Raw genomic sequence first — 17,924 nt, forward strand, 5'->3', positions numbered from 1 at the left:
GTATTGCTACTTTGTAGGTTGAGCGTTGATATTTTTATATTAAAAACATACTATTTTAAACTACAATCTTCAGAAAAAAACTTGTAGTGGTGCAGCTATTCTGATGTATAAAATAATGTCTACATGTCATGCATACGTCAGCGACAACTAGATGCATAAATTGTTGATGAATAAATTATTTGAAATTCGTAGTGAATACTACATTGTAAAATGAAACACGTGCACGATAATATTAACCAAACAAATACTATAAAAGCCCACTTAACAACATAATTATATCTACTAATAACATTACTAAGAGCTGTCGCCGTCGGTCGTAAATAAGTAGATTTTCTTTGTATTAGTTTCTAATGGTGTAAGTATACCTAAAGCATAAAATATGAATAAATTCAATGTTTTCAGTCCTCCTCACTAGGGTTTCTTGTTATGAGCAGTCTTTCTATTTTGTGTTTAGTTTCTAGTCGTCTTTAGTAATAGTCCGCCGATTTTATTCTCACGATATACGTATAATTTTAGAAAAGCAAGAAGTTTTATTAATAAGCATCAAGACAAATCTCTTAATTAACATTACCCCCAGAAAGAAGAAATCAATATAACACCCGTTAATTAATATGATTTATATGTTTTGTCGTATGGAGTGAGTTTATTAATTCTAAAGATATATACTTGAGAAGAAGAGATATCATGAATCATGACTTATGACTGTAGAATATTCCCTCCCCGTTATACGGTTATTTTGTATTGTCGCTTGCATTTCAAGACGTTTTCAGAATATGTGATCGTCGCTTGAGTTCTCTTAATCTCATTTGAGGCCAAATTGTCGCAGTGAGATTATCATAGATATGATGTGTGTTTACATATTGATAGAGTCGATCCTTCCTATTAGGAGTATAACAAATTCAGCCGAGCTGCGGGCAATCATCTTGGAATGTGTACACAACGGACCATCGCGGGTTCCGCGGGTCATGACATACATAGCTCCAGCTGGGTACCTTCATTATCTACAGACTGCAGTATTACGCATCTCGCATACTCCTCTCATTATGCAGCTCTGCGTTGTTTGTCAGTCAATGCAGGTGTGATTTATCATAGGAATCATATTATTATGAATAGTCAGTAAATTAGAATACTTAGAAATGCTTAGCACGATTGTTTTAATGTTCAGCAATAATTTGCTTGACATGTTGATTACGACCGAGAAATAAGTACGCGAAGAGAAATCTTTCAGCACTATACAAAATAATATTTCACTCACAATCATAATATGATATTTTGATGAAAAAATAGTTTGTCTCTTGCTGACTTGTCTATAAAGCTATTAGATATTATTATTTGACGTAGGTACGGTTTACGTCTGAAATACTATGAACCTATCTACTTGTATATCAGCAAATATACGACAGTAATTTACTTTTTAATCAACGTGCACAGCTCGAACATTCGTGTTGATTGAAAAAATCGATTTGCATTTGTAATTGCGTATCATCGATAATCTTATTAATTGATTTGATTGCAGATCCCTCTGTTATACAACCATTTATTTTAATACCTCCGTATGTAGATACAATATGTACACGCTCGTGACTATTTTACACCAACTGAGACTACTTTTTTCCTAAGGTTGCTTTCATGACCGTTAAGATGGAGGAAACAATTAGTAAAAGGTTTTGCGGTTTTATTTTCACGTGAGCCTAAATAATTAGCGTCGAGGTGGATATAGAAGGTTGTGTTACTCAATTCTTGTATTTACTCGGTTTGAATTCGAATAAAAACTATAATAGATTGGTAATCTCGTCATCTCAAACCGCGAGGGCGTTTTCGATGCGAAGGTTATTTATAACAAGAATTCGAATAAGAGCCTCTGCGCTAGCGTGTAAACATCTCTTCGCCGCTTAGAATTCACTAACAAAGACCCGTCCGACGAACGGAAAACGTACAAAATAGTACTGTCAAGCAATTCAACATTTGAAGGTAGGTACTGCAATTAAATATTCATTAGAATGCTTTACAAAGGCTTCCTGTGTTCTCATCTTGTGTACGGATTGACGGTAACTATTCGTACTTGGTATCGCAGTCTTAGGCATAAAGATGATTGACCCGCTGGAAAAATAGGACCTTGATTCCGTTGTGTGGCAAAGGTTAGGCTTAGCGTCAAAAATGTGGTTACAACACACATAGCTATCAACCTTCTTTAAGAACCCCACCAAGTCGTGATGTTTTAATCTCAGTAACCGAGACTGTTGAAAGATGTTTTTGTTTGAATGAGTTGCTCGGCTTGTTGTAGGTGAAGGCAGATAGGTTCAGTAATAATTAGGCTCAGTAATTTGTTAAGAAACAGTGGCCATTGCAAAACTTCTTCGAAGTAATAATAAATGATGATGCGTCTCCCAGCTCCCTGTAACATTATATTTGTCCGTTGAGTTATTAGTTAGTTAATCTATTCTCCTGTCGATAGCGTGATTCTATTGAATTAAGGCTAACTCTGTTGCAAAATTTAGGTACGCAAATGCGTGTTTTAGAGCGAACCGTAAAGCCAGCTGAAGGTTGAATTGAATCTTTAAAGAATAACTGACATAACTCGTATTCATTTGATTTTCTTACAACATTCCTAATAATTTACTCATTATTTTTCTGGTGTATGTGCACTATTTTATTTTAGATTTGCATTATTATATCTACTGATGCTATCCCGAAAACAAACGACCGGTACGCTTTCAGGAGATAATCTTTTAAATCAACTGATTTATTTCTGACACGGTTCACACAAAGAAATATGTTCTCGTACGGAATACGTGGGTATAACTTCGCCTTAGGCGAAAGAAGTACAATATCGTAAAGTTTGTTGACTATTTGATTTTCGTAGAGGATTTTCGTTCTTTTGAGGTGATTTTTAAAAATAATTTGAAAATGCAACAATCGTTTGTTGAAGATACTTATATTTATTTTTCTTTTGTTATTTTCATGGAGACCATCAACAATATCTATAACACGTACCAGATGTTGATAGCAGCATAATAATGTCGATTTGAATAAATTAAAGAATTCCATTCCTTAGAAGGAGCATGTTACATATCTACTAAGAAACTGGAATGCACAAACCAAAAGTTGTCAACTTATCATAAATCACGTAGTCATACGAAACTCCCGCTTTAATACTACAAAACCAAAAGTTTTCTTTAACCCCTAGAAGACCGGTAATATTTTGTAAATATCTCAATTACAATACCAGCTATTTTATTTTTCACGGACAGTGACGAAATGCATTCAAAACTACTTCTAAATCCTAGGTTTACAGACTGCACATTACAGAAGGGAGTCACATTTCACTGGACTGAAATTTTAGTGGGATCCTAGGGGAACTGCTGAATCACAAATTTAAATCAGATCTTGCCATTCATTCCTCTCTCGAATTCTTCAATGTCTTCAGACTATCAAATGCAGATCGATCATTTTGATTACCAGTTTCGTTCAGGTGTTATTCTTTGAGATTCTGATTTGTTCAGTCCCGTCATAGCTCCTTAGCGATAAGTATAATATAATGAAATGTTCGTCATGGCCTGAATGGATTTGATCAGATCTGGTTTCGCTAATAATAATTGGCCAAGTGTCTCGACCAGCAGAGCAGTTGGTTGGCAACAGCGGCGATGGAGTATGCAATAGCCGCAGCCGAGGCGAGGCGATGGATGTGGGAAACCTCCTTGTACTTGGCACGAATGGCTGAGCTAAGCGGGTCACGGCGAGGGGAAGCCGATTAGAAGATCTTGCTGAGTCGGACATAACAGATAAACAGGTGTTCGGTGTGGAGACTAAACGCGGCGGCTAATTGTTTTGGCGGGAATGTTAGATAAGATCGTGTCGATCGATTACGTACTGATTTGTATATCGCTGATAATCCATGGCGATTTATAACACAAATCCTTTGTTTTATTTATTTATAAAATTGAGAAACAAAGGCTTCCGTTGTTAACGTTGCGTTGTTGCAAAAGTTCTTATTTCTCGTCAGTATCAGTTCTGAATCAGACACGATAGTTCGCTATAGGTAAGATAATTTAATATTTTTTTTTACCTGTTATTTCTCCCACTAAAGCCCATATAATAAATAGGTCAGGCAAGTTGTTAAGAGCTGCACACGTGCGTGGATATAAATCAAATTAACAGTGAAAATTCTATTCCTAAAAAATAACTCGTTTGCTGCATTCGTGGACAAAAAATACACAATTTGAATTAACAATCAGGTGTAGGTATGCACAAGCCGAGTGCCGAAATGTCTACGGTATAAAGTATGCATGCAATCAGCTCCCCACTCGCGGTAGCAGCGGTCATGACCGATGCACTAAACTGCATAGAACGAAAAAAAACACAATGCCGCCGCAACAAGTGGCTGAGATGAGTATTATAAATACATTTATCTGGTATTCGCCGTCATACTAAGCGTCACACATACTCAGATAGATATACACCGCTATCATTGGTTACCGTTGCGTGACGTCACCAGCGGCCGGCCACCTCTAGTGTGGAGACTGGAGACCTACCTGCCGCGCCGCAATGTGACCTCCGAATTCTGAAATGAGAGGCCTAAACAAACGCAATATTTTTCATGTGTCAACATTTATTTTTTTGGCGCAGATTTACTCGGAGTGGGCGGTAACGTTTATTAAATTATCTGACTAACTCTAGTGCCGTTATGGTGACGAAGAAACTCATAAAAACATTCCGTTTCATGCACGCTCAAAATGCAGTGCGGTCCGGTTTTTAATGTCAGTGAATGTAGGAGGAATCGAGCCACGATACAACGTCATGTTTTCAAAATCTGACCTCAAAGTCGATGTTTTTCTGTTATGTTTAAAAAATATTATTTTAATGCTATCTACTTTCAATAACAACAATAACTGTTTGAAGGTGAGAAAGATATTTTGTGATTTTCAGGTAAAAAATGAGTTTAATGACCATATAACACATGCAAAAAAAAAAATAACGTGGGAAGTCAACACGTTTTCTTCTTCACTCAATATAAAATATTAGTCAAGAAATATTTAACACCATTATGGATGGTGATTTAATTGTCATTTTAATAACACAATTATAACGTTAAATTACAAAAGTATTTAATATGGAATAAGATAGAAATGGTGCGTATATTTGGGAAAAACCGTGAAATATTAGAGTGAGATAATAGTTAACTCCCCACGCTAATTTGTTCGGTTTTTCGAACAAACAGCTATTATCCGTAAAGTCAATTTGTTCGCTATTCGGAACAGTTCATATGGTATCATAGAAATCGTTATGTCTCCCTTACCGGCAAAGTTAAAAATATGGACTAAACGAAAGAAAAAATACCAAGCTTTAAATTCAAATATAGAAATTAACCACATCGTAATAAAAATATACACCTCTACGAAACCAAAGGTTCTGACCGCAATTGAGAAAAGTTTCATAAATTTACAAAATTATTGAAACTTTGTGAATTTTTACATTAATTATTTTGATATAAAACGATAAAAATGTGAGATAACATTAATGTTTATAATACATTTGTCTAAATAAGTGTGTTTTTTGCCACCAATTTTAGTTCAGTTTTTAAAACTTTAAATATTTGATTTAAAAATTTCAATATTTAAAAAAAGGATATGTTTATTTTTAATAATAATATTTGAAGGCGTATTTCATCACCTATCAACACACTGATTAGTTTGCGGATACATTCAGAAATATCACATTCATTTGGATTTCATTGAGTACCTAAGTATGAAATATTATGAATTGTAACGATCAATATGCCAGATGTCTAAAGGGTTAAAATACATTATTAACTATTAATTTGGTAGGTACTTTGAGTTGAATGTTGAAATAAAACTGTTAAAATATATGAGTTCTTCCTTGTACGGTAAACGTCGCTGAACATACTTGACATTTAATTTGCCAGGAAAGCGTTGGCGTGACCTTGCTAAAGAGGTATTGGTACGTTTTGGTACCTACTCCCCACTGATCTATCTCTGTTGAAAGGGATTGAGAGATTATACAAGATTCGAAAGATATTTACTTAGGTATAACTGATTATTTTGTGAATGAATAACATTTTTTTGATTCAATTTTATTCTAGTGAACCTCTTGTGTACCTACATTATATGGACATTATTAATATTCCGGTAGGTACATATGTCTTTAATTGTACTCCAGTATTTTCACCCTAAAAAAATTATAATTCAATAAAAAAAATTACGTATTCTATTTCACAAATCACTTACCCTATATGTGTACACATAAAAATTTAGATAATCCGAATAAATTTAGTCAGAGTTTAAACATCTTCATTATTAACCACTAGTACCTACCTACGTAACTATATATATTGGCCTGCTAACATACGTCATACGCAAAATGAATCGTTAGTTTATGCAATTCATTGTATTGCTGGGTTCACGTGATGTCATGAAATTCACAGTTTTGTGGTCGGACGTCGAAATTTAACATGATATTTTGAGGGGAATTGAAATGTTCGAAAGAGTATATCAAATCCCAACTTTGTGAGTGTGATTCCCACTTAATTCCCACCCAAAATTATAATAATTTGCTATCATCGACGGGTATTAACACTATTAACAGTGACGGGACTATACTATACTGCTTATTCCGATCTTCATAAATCTAATTAACATAAGATTCATGGTAAAAAATTACTAGTTTTGACGCCCTTTTTAATGAATCATTTGGATTAGTTATCAGATTCCATTTTTTTGCAGCATTCCAATATTTTTACCCAATGATGTTGCCACGGAACATGCTCACATTTATCTACGTTGGCATCATTAAGAAGAGAGATAAATCTCGTCTCCAACGTCGCCGTGAGCCATGAGGGCCGAACCGAAAGAACAGACCGATAAAGGTCTTGGTAATATTCATTTAATGTCTGAGCGATGAATGAATGTTAACGTATTCGCAGAATAGCAAACCCGGCATACATCTTTTTAATCGATTGAACTTAAGCACCTATATAATAATTCACTTAATGAATTAAGGAGATACGGTTTCGTTTGACAGAATAAAAATAATTATTTTTATATTTTTACTGGTAACACAATAGAAAGAAGAATGGTTTTCGATATCTTTCCCACAAAAACTAAGCCGAATAAATCATTATCCTATGTTTTGAATAGAAATCTTCCTACTGATTTGCATTGTTCCTAACGACATGTGTTTTGGAACATATGCGAAATGTAGCAGACAGACTCGATTATTCCTAGAAATGGTTTCATACCATAACGAAGAGTGTGATTTTTTGCCGTCTTGGATCCCTTTTCACATCTGGTCACGGGGCAGTGCGTTATTTCACTTAATTATTATTTGGACGAGTCCAGATATCCTATTTCATGTTAAAAAAATAATAGAAAGACAAAACTAGGAATAAGAATCTACTGAAATTTAAACATAATTAAGATTTCACAAAGCGAAACAAGCTTAAACCATATATTAATTTATACCGCAGGTCTATTATCAATACTTCGCTTGTGTTCATTAAGATACCTACCTAATCCTTGAAACCAATCATAAATTATTGTAACTCACACATAAGCGGCCTATTCTTAAATAAGTTTGTACTTTTTTTACCTCGCGGTTTATTTTGCTATCACGTACGGTTCTTCCGAAGATGATCTTCTTTTGACGCAACGAACATTTCAAATTGTCAAAATTTGCCAATCGTATGTAGGCTTAATATTGCGTATGAACTGTAAGTGCTGTTACTTCATGAAGTATGAATACGTTACGCGTACAGTTGACAAACATACCGTCTGCTTTCGACAGCCATATTGCATTCTGTCTCCAATTTAACGTAACGTGCAAACACGATATAATTGTTCGGGATGGATTTGCTACACGAAATAGGTAGGCACTCAGTTCAGGTGAGAGCATCATACTGATAAGTTTACTATGAACATAATGGTTAGTACTTCCATGAAAAAATTAATGCCTTCGTATGTAAGATTCCCTAATGATTGCTATTGGCTGCGTATTGCCCCCCTTTCCATGAAAGTAATTTGCTAATTATACTTTTTACAAGAACATCTTAACGGCTTTTGGTGGGCAGTAATAGGAATAGAGCTATTAAAATGACAGGGCATTTTGTTTATTATTGTGGTTTAGGTATAATTAAACAATGTTATTGACATAAGCCAATAAATTTATGAGGTTTAATCGAGAACCTCATTAGTCTAATTGCCGTTTGTATCATTACACATATTTCTGTAGAAATACGCTTTGACTAAGAATGACTCACAATCGTTAAGTTCATCCTAAGAAAGTATATTATATAAGTAAATTTCAAAAATAACATAACAGCCTACCAAAATTTAAAAACCCGAAATTTTCGTAGCCTGAAGAGATTTCAATGGGCGGTGAAGCGTGAAACCCCGCGTTTTACTGCAAGGATTCGCGTCTCTTTAAATTTTTGTTCAGTCAGTCGAACGACGAGAAAAATGTCTTTAATTTATACTATCGTACACAGGGCTGTCTGAGTTTACTTTCTTCTTTTTTACCAAGTAGCCCTTTTGTATTTGACACTCTCACTTGACTCTCCAGGGTTTCACATGAAGGTGGGCGAGAGGAGAACGAGAAACTGACGATTAAGACGGGGAAGAAAAAACCTGATTTGACAAGTCCGTCTCGGAGTATTGGAATTTTAATAGCGGCCTCTTCTGTAGAATGCATTTGATACAAAAATTGCCGGTAGATAAATGCATATACATATTTAAACCGTCGATCGAATCGATAGCAATTAATTTCCAAAGAAACCTATGTAGGATGTAGGTAGAGGGAATTTAACTTTTATTTTTAGTGAAGGAAGTATATATCTACTATATATTTATTATACTCATGGCTCTCCAATGTTTCCACAATGAATAATTTCAGGAAATCAGAAGTAACATTCAGCTTTGGTAACAAAATAACCAATGTGAAAAGAAGCAGTCATGTCGTACATTTTTGTGATGTCAAAAATACCTTCACAATATACTTAGTTGATCAAAAAGTAATCTAGAAAAAAATGTAATTTAAGATTAGATTCCGTTTAAGTGGAGAGCACTTTTAACAATTTTCAAGATGGAAATTGATGCTTACCATCTCTCCTGTCCCTTCTGTCCTTAAGGAGCGGTAGGGGCTCCCCGTCATCTAGCGGAGATCCCGGACACAGTCCCTGGTCATCCTTGGCCAGCAGGCCCTGCGACTCCTGGAGTCTCAGCTGCTGCTGATGCAGCCTATTCTTGATGAGGAAGATCTTCGGCATCTTGTCTCAAAGAAAAATCCACAGCAATCACAAAAATCCCACCACTAAATCCTTCACAATGCACAAAATTCGTTTATAATAGTTTCACAAAAACAACAATGTCACGATCACAACAAAAAGTTAATGTTTTTATCCTTTGAGAATGTTGGTAAATTTGAGAAATACACAATGTGCGACATCCATTACAACGGGACTGTCGAGTCTGATCAACATTTTTATCACTTTATATTAAAGTTCACAAAAGCACAGCTTTTTTTTTCAAAGTGTGATGAAACGCAAAGTGTTCGTAGGGTTCAAGAACAACAAGTGTCTGGCTAACTGGTACTGTTGACTGAATGAACTGAACGGGACAACCGGAAGTGTGTGTTGGTGTCGATGTGTATGCGATGCGGCCCGGCGGCGCGCTAGCTGAAGACTGCGGCAGCGGGTCTGTGCGGGCCCCGGTGCTAGCGGTACCCGGGGAGGGGGCGGGGGGAGCAGGTAGCACCGTTGTTGGACCGCCCGCCCCCGCCAAAACGGCAAAGGCAGGTTGAAGAGGGGGTAACGTTGGAGGTGCGTTCAAATGATATCGGTATATTGCGGTATAATCCGTTTCTTTCAGAATTATATTGTTTCTTGCAGCGGTTTTTTAAATTTTAAATTATTTTTTTAACCGAACCGAACCCACTTGATTTAGATACTACTGGGCTTTTCAATTAGGTACATTATTAGGTTTAACTTAAATATACCGATAGTTTATATGCGTGTGGTTAGCGTAGATATCTACCTACTTTTGCATGGACGTTTAGACATTATGTTTTTTAAACGCATAGGCAACTTTATATTTATAATGTTACGACGGCGAGTTGTTATTTTTGCAATAACGGCGCCATTTAAATCATCTAAATATTATTGTTAAGAATTTTATCTCATCTTTTATAATCGACGTCAGGCTATGCGAAAAAAAGATTACACCACGTTCTTGGGTTGTTGATTAAAAATAACCTTTTGATGGATTTCTTACTATTTCAACTAATAGCGCCCTTGAAGCGATTTTTCACAAAAACTGCACTTTACAAATTGTCGAATTATTGTCGCTGTTTATTTCTGTAATACGTTTATAACATAACATTTATATGGCTTTCCCCGTACCTAATATAAACCATTTCCATAATCCAATCTCAATAATTCGGCAGAGCTTCATAATACTGCGTAATTAATTTATTATTACGTACAAATAAGCACGTAACGTTACGCCGGGACAAAGTGATACCGTTGGCCACATTACAGGTTCACTGTTTGCTAGCTTGTTTGTTTGCTGGCTGCGTTGGGCCGAGTGGAGTAGAGGAATAGAGCCTCTGTCGTCCGTGGTCCGTAGTCCGCGGTCCGCTCTCAGTCCGCTAGAAGGAGTACAGACACAGACCGCGCGGTGCGGTCTCGAGCGGGATGAACGGGCCACGGTTGGTCGGTTATTTCGCCCCCCTCCCACTCCTCACCCACTGAACTTCACACACTCAGCCTTCAGCATACAACTAGCTCCTGCGCGTTGGAATTAAAATAATAATCACATTTACCAACTCTCTAGGTCTTGGATTTCAGCCTTATTTCGATAAAAATTATATGGATATATTTTTTCTACTTCTTTGAACTCAATATTGACTAACTAACCATTCAAATTTTCTCCACAGGGGTAGGCAGAAGGGTGGATCGCCAAATAACTCTTGTCACACACTTCTTACCTCATTCACACTCACACAGTGTCTCATACTCTTGACGTGGCCGTGACGTTCTGATTCATTTGATCGTCGTCATTTGTGTTTTTAAAACATATAATTGATACAAATTTTCATATCGGATTGAATTTTTATGCTTTTTTCCAATTAGATACTTATGAAATTTACGTTATTTTTAATAGATCACACATTTTTATTGCTGTTGTTTGTGAACATATTCGATATGTTTTTTTTAAGAGGATGAAAATATGTCGATGTAAATAGTTGCTTTCGGCGTCTCCATTTAAATCTAAAGGACATTTGAAAGGAAAAGCACCCAATCTTGAAGTAGGAAAACAGGACATATTATATTATATTTATATTTTATGTATCCAATATGACTAACATTTATACGACGGTAGATTACATATTATGGAGTAAAAATTTGCTTTTTTAATTCAGTCCAAAAATTTAGACGACCAAAAAATGAGTTTCAAATTAATTGTTTTATGACTTCATGAAAACGACGCCATATAAATTAGCCATATTTATAGCCTAATAGTAATGTAGGTTTTAATAGCAGTGATAATTGCTTATCTTGTTCAAAGTAATCAATACATCTGAAAAAAAATCACATTTTCTAAGGCTACTGCTAGTAGAATTTCCAGGTACTCATGCGATTTGTCCTTTTGACCCAAAAATGCTGAGACATCGTCAATAGCGCGCAGGACATCATATTGAGGTCAAATCAAAGAAACGTACAACGCGCTTCACAGAACCGTCCGTACTGGTATTGCTTACACCCACACACACATACACTAACCACACTTCTTACAATCCTTACACAAGGGTTGACCATTTGTATAATACGGCCAGGCCTGTCGGTGTATTTGTGTAAACAGCCTCTCGGTAAAATATCCAATAAAACATTTATGGCTTTGTTGCCTTTCTTGCACGGCTTTGTACGTGCAAGTCCCAAAGAGAGAAAAAATAAAAAATCCTTTCTTTAAAATCCCCCCTTCAGTAGAAAGGGTAGTAGCATTTGTAGGTATAATTATTTGCTTGGTACCGATAAAAAGGCCCTTCATTTATTTTGTGATTACTGCCAGTTTCAACCCTTCTGGCAGGTCTGGACCGAAGGAAGATAATGCGAGATGTTGAAATTATGTAGGAATGCGCACCAATACTAGCGCGCATGTACCGTGAATACAAAATCCGAAGGACGTAGGTTCTTTGGGAAGCATTGAGGAGAAATTTTATTGAAAGAAAACGCAAGTGTTAGAACATCCAGCGATATTAAAAGGAGGCACATTGTTTCTAAGTATCTCCCATTCTGTCATTCACAACTAAATTAATACATTTCGACTTACAACTAACGAAAACTAACCCGCCTTACAGAATTTTATTATATTTTTTATGTGAATACCGCACAAGAGTCCCAACTAATCACCACTGTCCAAAGCCAGTAGGACTATGGCATCACCATTTTAGTATGCTGTGAAAGTGGATGGGAGTGGGAAGGGAAGAGGAAGATTGAGAAGTACCGGGATATTCATATTTCTGCAAAAAAAAATGCTTAAAAAATAAGCCATGCCTTATTAAATCGTGTGACTAGTGCCCTAGTTTTTAGAAATCCGTATTTTTGGCGATGTTCTAAAAATATCTGGTACCTATGTAAGATAAAACACCTGGCGGAAGGTAAGCATCGAAAGTCGCAAAAATAAAAAAAGCGTACTTTTTAGAAATGCGGTTACGCCATTACCCGTAAGAAAAACTACAATAATCCTTCTTCTGATGTTCTCCGGATCCGCCGGAGCGTTCACACGCCCGCGCGGGCCGCGGACCGAAGCGGGTCAGGCAGGGGGCGGGGGTGGGCGGTATTGCGATGGGGGGGGAGGGAGGGGGCAACAACCACTGCCAAGATCACGGCGAACGGGCGAACTTCACGCCGCAGTGGATTTGGCGCAGTGATAACGAACCTAGGTACCAATATCTTGAATTAATAATTATATTTCTGATTCGGTTCAATTATAGGCAGCCACCCAGACGCGATGATTTAACAGATGAGATAAACTGTTCCAGAACTAAATCCTTGAGAACCTCGGTTGGTAATATTTTTTTCAATTAGGTACCTTTAAAAATGTCTAAATCAAGCGTGCACCCGCTTGTAACAGATAAAATGCACTGTAAATTCACATTGATTTTCTACTCAGTGCTTTTCGTGTTCGTCTGAAAGTCTGCTAACCACTGATCGGAATAAGGAGTCGATATCACGCTAGATAATTGTTACCAATATGAGTATATTTTTTAAGGTTCAAAAATAAGACTTTGCACTACGCCCAGTGTTCATAATAACTCTTATATCTTATTCAAATTAAATTGATTTCATGTTCATTTTATCGTGCAATGTCTTCTTGAGATTAAAATTCGTGCACACATTCATTTGCAAACAGTAAAAATTCATTCTTTCATCGTATTTCCGCCAAAAGACTACGGCACTTGGTTTTAAAATTAATGCTTTATTGTTATCCTACGATTTAGACTTCGTTAGCGAAGAAAAAAAAAATATAGAAAAAAAAAATTTACTATTGCATGTTAGAAAAAAATTGTCCGCCAGGATCTTTATCTATAGAATTAGTCAGCAAAAATATTATAACTAACGTGTAAATCCGTTCCTGAGCCAAATTTATAAATTACCACGCTTTTATCAGAATTGAGTATCACGAATCAACTGTTCACGACAGCTGTATATTTTCGCCGTCACAAGGAAGGCTTTGCTTCGTCGCCGACTGGCTATACCACGGGCGGTCGGCAATCTCGCTTCGTGCTTTTCCGATTCCGCCCGAGCGAGTTCGTGCGTGCTCGGCTCAGCGATCACGGATTGTGTAATATCCGACCGCAGCAGCCAGGGCCCAGAGCGCTTGCGCAAGACTTGTCTCGGTCCGATCAGATTCTTTGCCAAGTTTAATGATGACTGTACAGAAATACTGAGGTCTTGTCTGGGGGTGACTACACCAGCGCTAGCGCACTCGACGCGTACTTAACTTCAACCAACTGCCCGTTGAATGATGTCTATAAAAACTTAGCTAAAATCTGTACCGCCATCTAAAGAAAAAAAAGTAAGAAAAATAGAATTAATTTATAACAACAGGTGACACACTAATCCGATAAAATCCAGTGATTCCCGAGTATATTTGGATTAAAACTATAAATATAGATAAAACATTAAAAAAATTGGTCGGTATTGGGCAGTAAGGGTCGGGCGAGTGGTCGGGCACGTACTCGGCTGACTAACCGTCACAGGTCACTATATATATTTTTTTAAAATTTGAATAAAAAAAAATATTTTACTGAAAACCGTCATTTTGGTTGATTATCTAGGTACATTTTTTACTCCAAGTAAGCTCAGGAACCACTGGATAATGTTTGTCTGGTACATCCTGATAAATCCTGTAAACGTAAGTATTATTATTTAACTATTGTCTTCACGCATTAGTCTTTGAGGTTCGGTCAGATCCACTGTAATTTTCAAGGATGCTGTATTGCATTAATTTGACTTTATGGAGTTGTGAAACTGGGCCTAGAAGAGGCGACAGGTCCTTCTACAACCACTCACGGTGCAAAATAGCGTGCTTTTAAAGCGACCCGTTCTCGTGCGTGAAATGTCATACTTGCATGAATACTAGACTTCGCCATGTTTCCAAAATTATTCCCTGGTGCTGAGGATATAATTGACTTAACAGTACAGTTCCATTACCTTAAATTATTTAATACATATTTAATCACAAATTAAAGCATTAACTCTTAATACTTAAGTTTAGCAGTGGTTCTCTGTTCTTTGATTTCAAGATTTACTAATCCTCCGTACTCCCAAAGGTACCTTCACCAGTGCTATTCGATGAAATGTATGAATTAAAGCAGCTGTGTTTAATTTGTTGTCTAACCATAATTTAATTTAATAATCTTCGTTTGACTAACTTTGAACTTTATGAAAACGAAATGCGTTTCACTATTATCGGTAGTTCGATGTTAGACCGTTGGGAGCGTTGGAGGTCTAATTGTACTAATTGGAGGTAAAAAAGTGAAACCATTTTTGTTTCATCTAAATAAAATATGTAAATCAATGGAGATGGTCTGAATTCTCAACAAACCAGTTCCAATTTTGAAAATTTCAATAAAAACATTGTTAAAAAATTGAAATTAAAATTTGTAAAAATTATTATATTGTGGGTAGGTACCTTATCGCTCGTCTGAATTCTCCAAACAAACACTTCCAATTTGAAATAGATGGCACTTAAGTTCAAAGCAAAAGCTCTAGGGATCTTGAACCGGATTTACAATGGAAATTAGTATTTTTAGGGCCTTACTAATAAACATTCTAATATCGTGATCGTTATATGGAAAAAAAGTTTAATATGATTTAAGATTTTCACGGCCAAAAGTATTTTTGTTATTTGTTTATGGGGTGTTATGCCGTGTTGCGCTAACTCCTTCTTTAGCCAACGTTTCGCATTGCAGTGTCCATCATCAGGGCAGATGTGTGGCGACATAACACCCCAAAAACAAATAACAAAAAAAAAAGTTTGTTGAAATTTATTTTTTCACTATCTTAATTTTGCCTTACTCCAGCCAAATAAAATCTTTTACTAATAGAACAGAAAGTGTGTTGTTGCCCAACCGCGTAAGGAAACCGCGATATGCGAATGGTTGTGTATTTTAACATACGAGGATATACATAATATTGAACTTATATGAAATTATCAATAAATCAAATACTGCCTTGCTAACATTTTTGCCATTATTTTAACAGTTTCCAAACCACTACATCTTTCAGCCAAGTGACATGCGGGGTGTACCTGGGTAGCTGGAAGATACCTACCTACGTATCCACGGACAGAATAATTATATTGGATCATGATTTAAACTATGTAGTAGTTTTGTAAATAGTAAACCTCGTCCAAAAAATGATCGAGATATTTTTCTCTTATTACAAAATTTCCAATTTTTTTTTAGATTTGTAAGTATATACTTAAATACCCACCTACTTAATAATAAACCGTAAATTTGATGTGATATTTTTTCTCATAAAAATTATCTAAAAAAACGTCACTAATTCGTTTTTCAAACTTTCTTCAGGGAGGTAGGTATCATAATATGTAAAATGTGGCTAAGAAAGTCAGAATAAACACGTAGATTTCACACTTGAACACAGATTTGGGAAACAGGTGTTGGTACTGCCGACCCGGGAACCATTTATTGGATAACACACATCTCTGCCACAGGTCACCCCAACTGGTTCACTAGGTTTGGTGATTTAGCAGTGAAGTCCAGGTTCATCAGGTTGTGTGTGTTCAGGATACGCCGGTCCACCAGCTGCTTTTATCCCTTTATATACCTTTTATCTTCCCAGAATTTCCTCTCCATCCTTCCCTTAAATAATCTCTACACACAGCATCCCCAAAGATGACATAGGTCCTGAGGGAAATTATTTTCATCAGGACCTCCTATGTGGGGTTAAAGTAAAAAAAAAAACAATTTTTTTCTGAACCACAGTCGAAGTTAGCCATTTTTTTTTCATAGTGCTGATTGATGAACAAGAAAGTTGTTGCAACGGAACACACAAACAAATTTACAGACAGAAGACACTCCAAGCGGTCAATTTGAAGTGGAACTTCGCTACACTTAATCAATTTAAAAAAATTGTGTTAGATGATTTATAAAGCACAATGATATAATATGGACATTCTACTAACAACAAGTGATTATTTTAGATTTATTGTTTTGGGTGAGGTTTTGGTGACCATTTTTAACTGGCATAATAAAATATTTCAGATTAGATTAAAATCAAAATAAATTAGTAAATGGTAGTAAGGTTGGACTCTAATTGAAAAAACCAAAACAACAAACGAGAATATAATCCGCCCACACTGGGCAGCCAGCCCACTGGGAGCTTCCATGTTCCATACAAAACACGCCGTTAGATAGAATTATGCACACCACCTTGACCCCAAACCTTCCCGCTGGCTGCTGCTAGGCCATTCAGCTATTATACTGCCAGACTGACATTCTGACAGACGTCGCTAAACATCGCATAATCGAGATTAAACCGCGGCCCGGAATTACAATGTCCGCGCATTCCGTGTTAATCTCTTTTGCGTGTTATTCTTATAAGAAAACGGTTTTAATAATGTTATAATATTATAACAATACGATCCCCGAGATAGGTTCGTAATAACGTCTCCTATCGCTCGATGCGTAATGTAAAAATATCGAGATGTTACAACAGATAGTACACCTATAAATACTTATTGCATACGTGTACACTTTTGTACACCAAAAATGCTTTTTGATCGCAATAAAAATTCACCCAGAGAAACTGGCTAGTGTCTAGATTGCATGCAGTTGGCAATACTTTCTCAAAAATTGGAGATATGTTTATTTATTTATTGAGATATTTTTCAAGAAGGCTATAATAACATAACTCATATATAAATATTTATTTTAGCTTTTATTTTTCTTTTGTATATATTCTATTTTATAATTTATTTACATAAATTAACTTCTTGAAAACTGTTCCACTAAATTATTATAGTTGAACGGATAATTTTTTTATTTTTATTTTTTTTTTACTTTATTTATTTTCATTTGTTTCCATATATTTATACATAATAATAGACAGTAAATAATAACATAATATATATTACCAAATTGTATACACAAGAAATGAAAACCCACTAAGGCACTGCCTGAGTGTGGGTAATATAAAATCATTACTATATTTCAAGTACCTATAATATATCACATATTTATAAAAGTCCATATGAGGGTAAATTATAAATAAAAACGTAATTCCTATAACTCTAAGAGAGGAAGTTTTCAACATGTTGAAAGAATTTAGTTATTTTTTACACAGCATTTAGTTTTTTTTTCACAGTTATTAAATGTATACCTAATAA

At 35.8% G+C, this 17,924-nt stretch overlaps 1 protein-coding gene across 1 annotated transcript in view; it reads right to left on the reverse strand.

Annotated features, from left to right (window-relative positions):
- The window catches only part of ovo (transcriptional regulator ovo), a 30,164-nt gene extending 20,487 nt beyond the window's left edge, over positions 1–9,677 (reverse strand). Inside the window, exon 1 of the mRNA XM_089631696.1 lies at positions 9,112–9,677. Within this exon, the coding sequence (XP_089487822.1) occupies positions 9,112–9,277 (166 nt within the window). The 5' untranslated portion in view covers positions 9,278–9,677. The remainder of the gene's footprint in view (positions 1–9,111) is intronic.
- Positions 9,678–17,924: the final 8,247 nt, after the last annotated feature.

The sequence above is a fragment of the Hesperophylax consimilis genome, chromosome 5, assembly GCF_061612785.1.
Source record: "Hesperophylax consimilis isolate HC1 chromosome 5, BYU_Hcon_1.0, whole genome shotgun sequence".
NCBI classification, from domain to species: domain Eukaryota; kingdom Metazoa; phylum Arthropoda; class Insecta; order Trichoptera; family Limnephilidae; genus Hesperophylax; species Hesperophylax consimilis.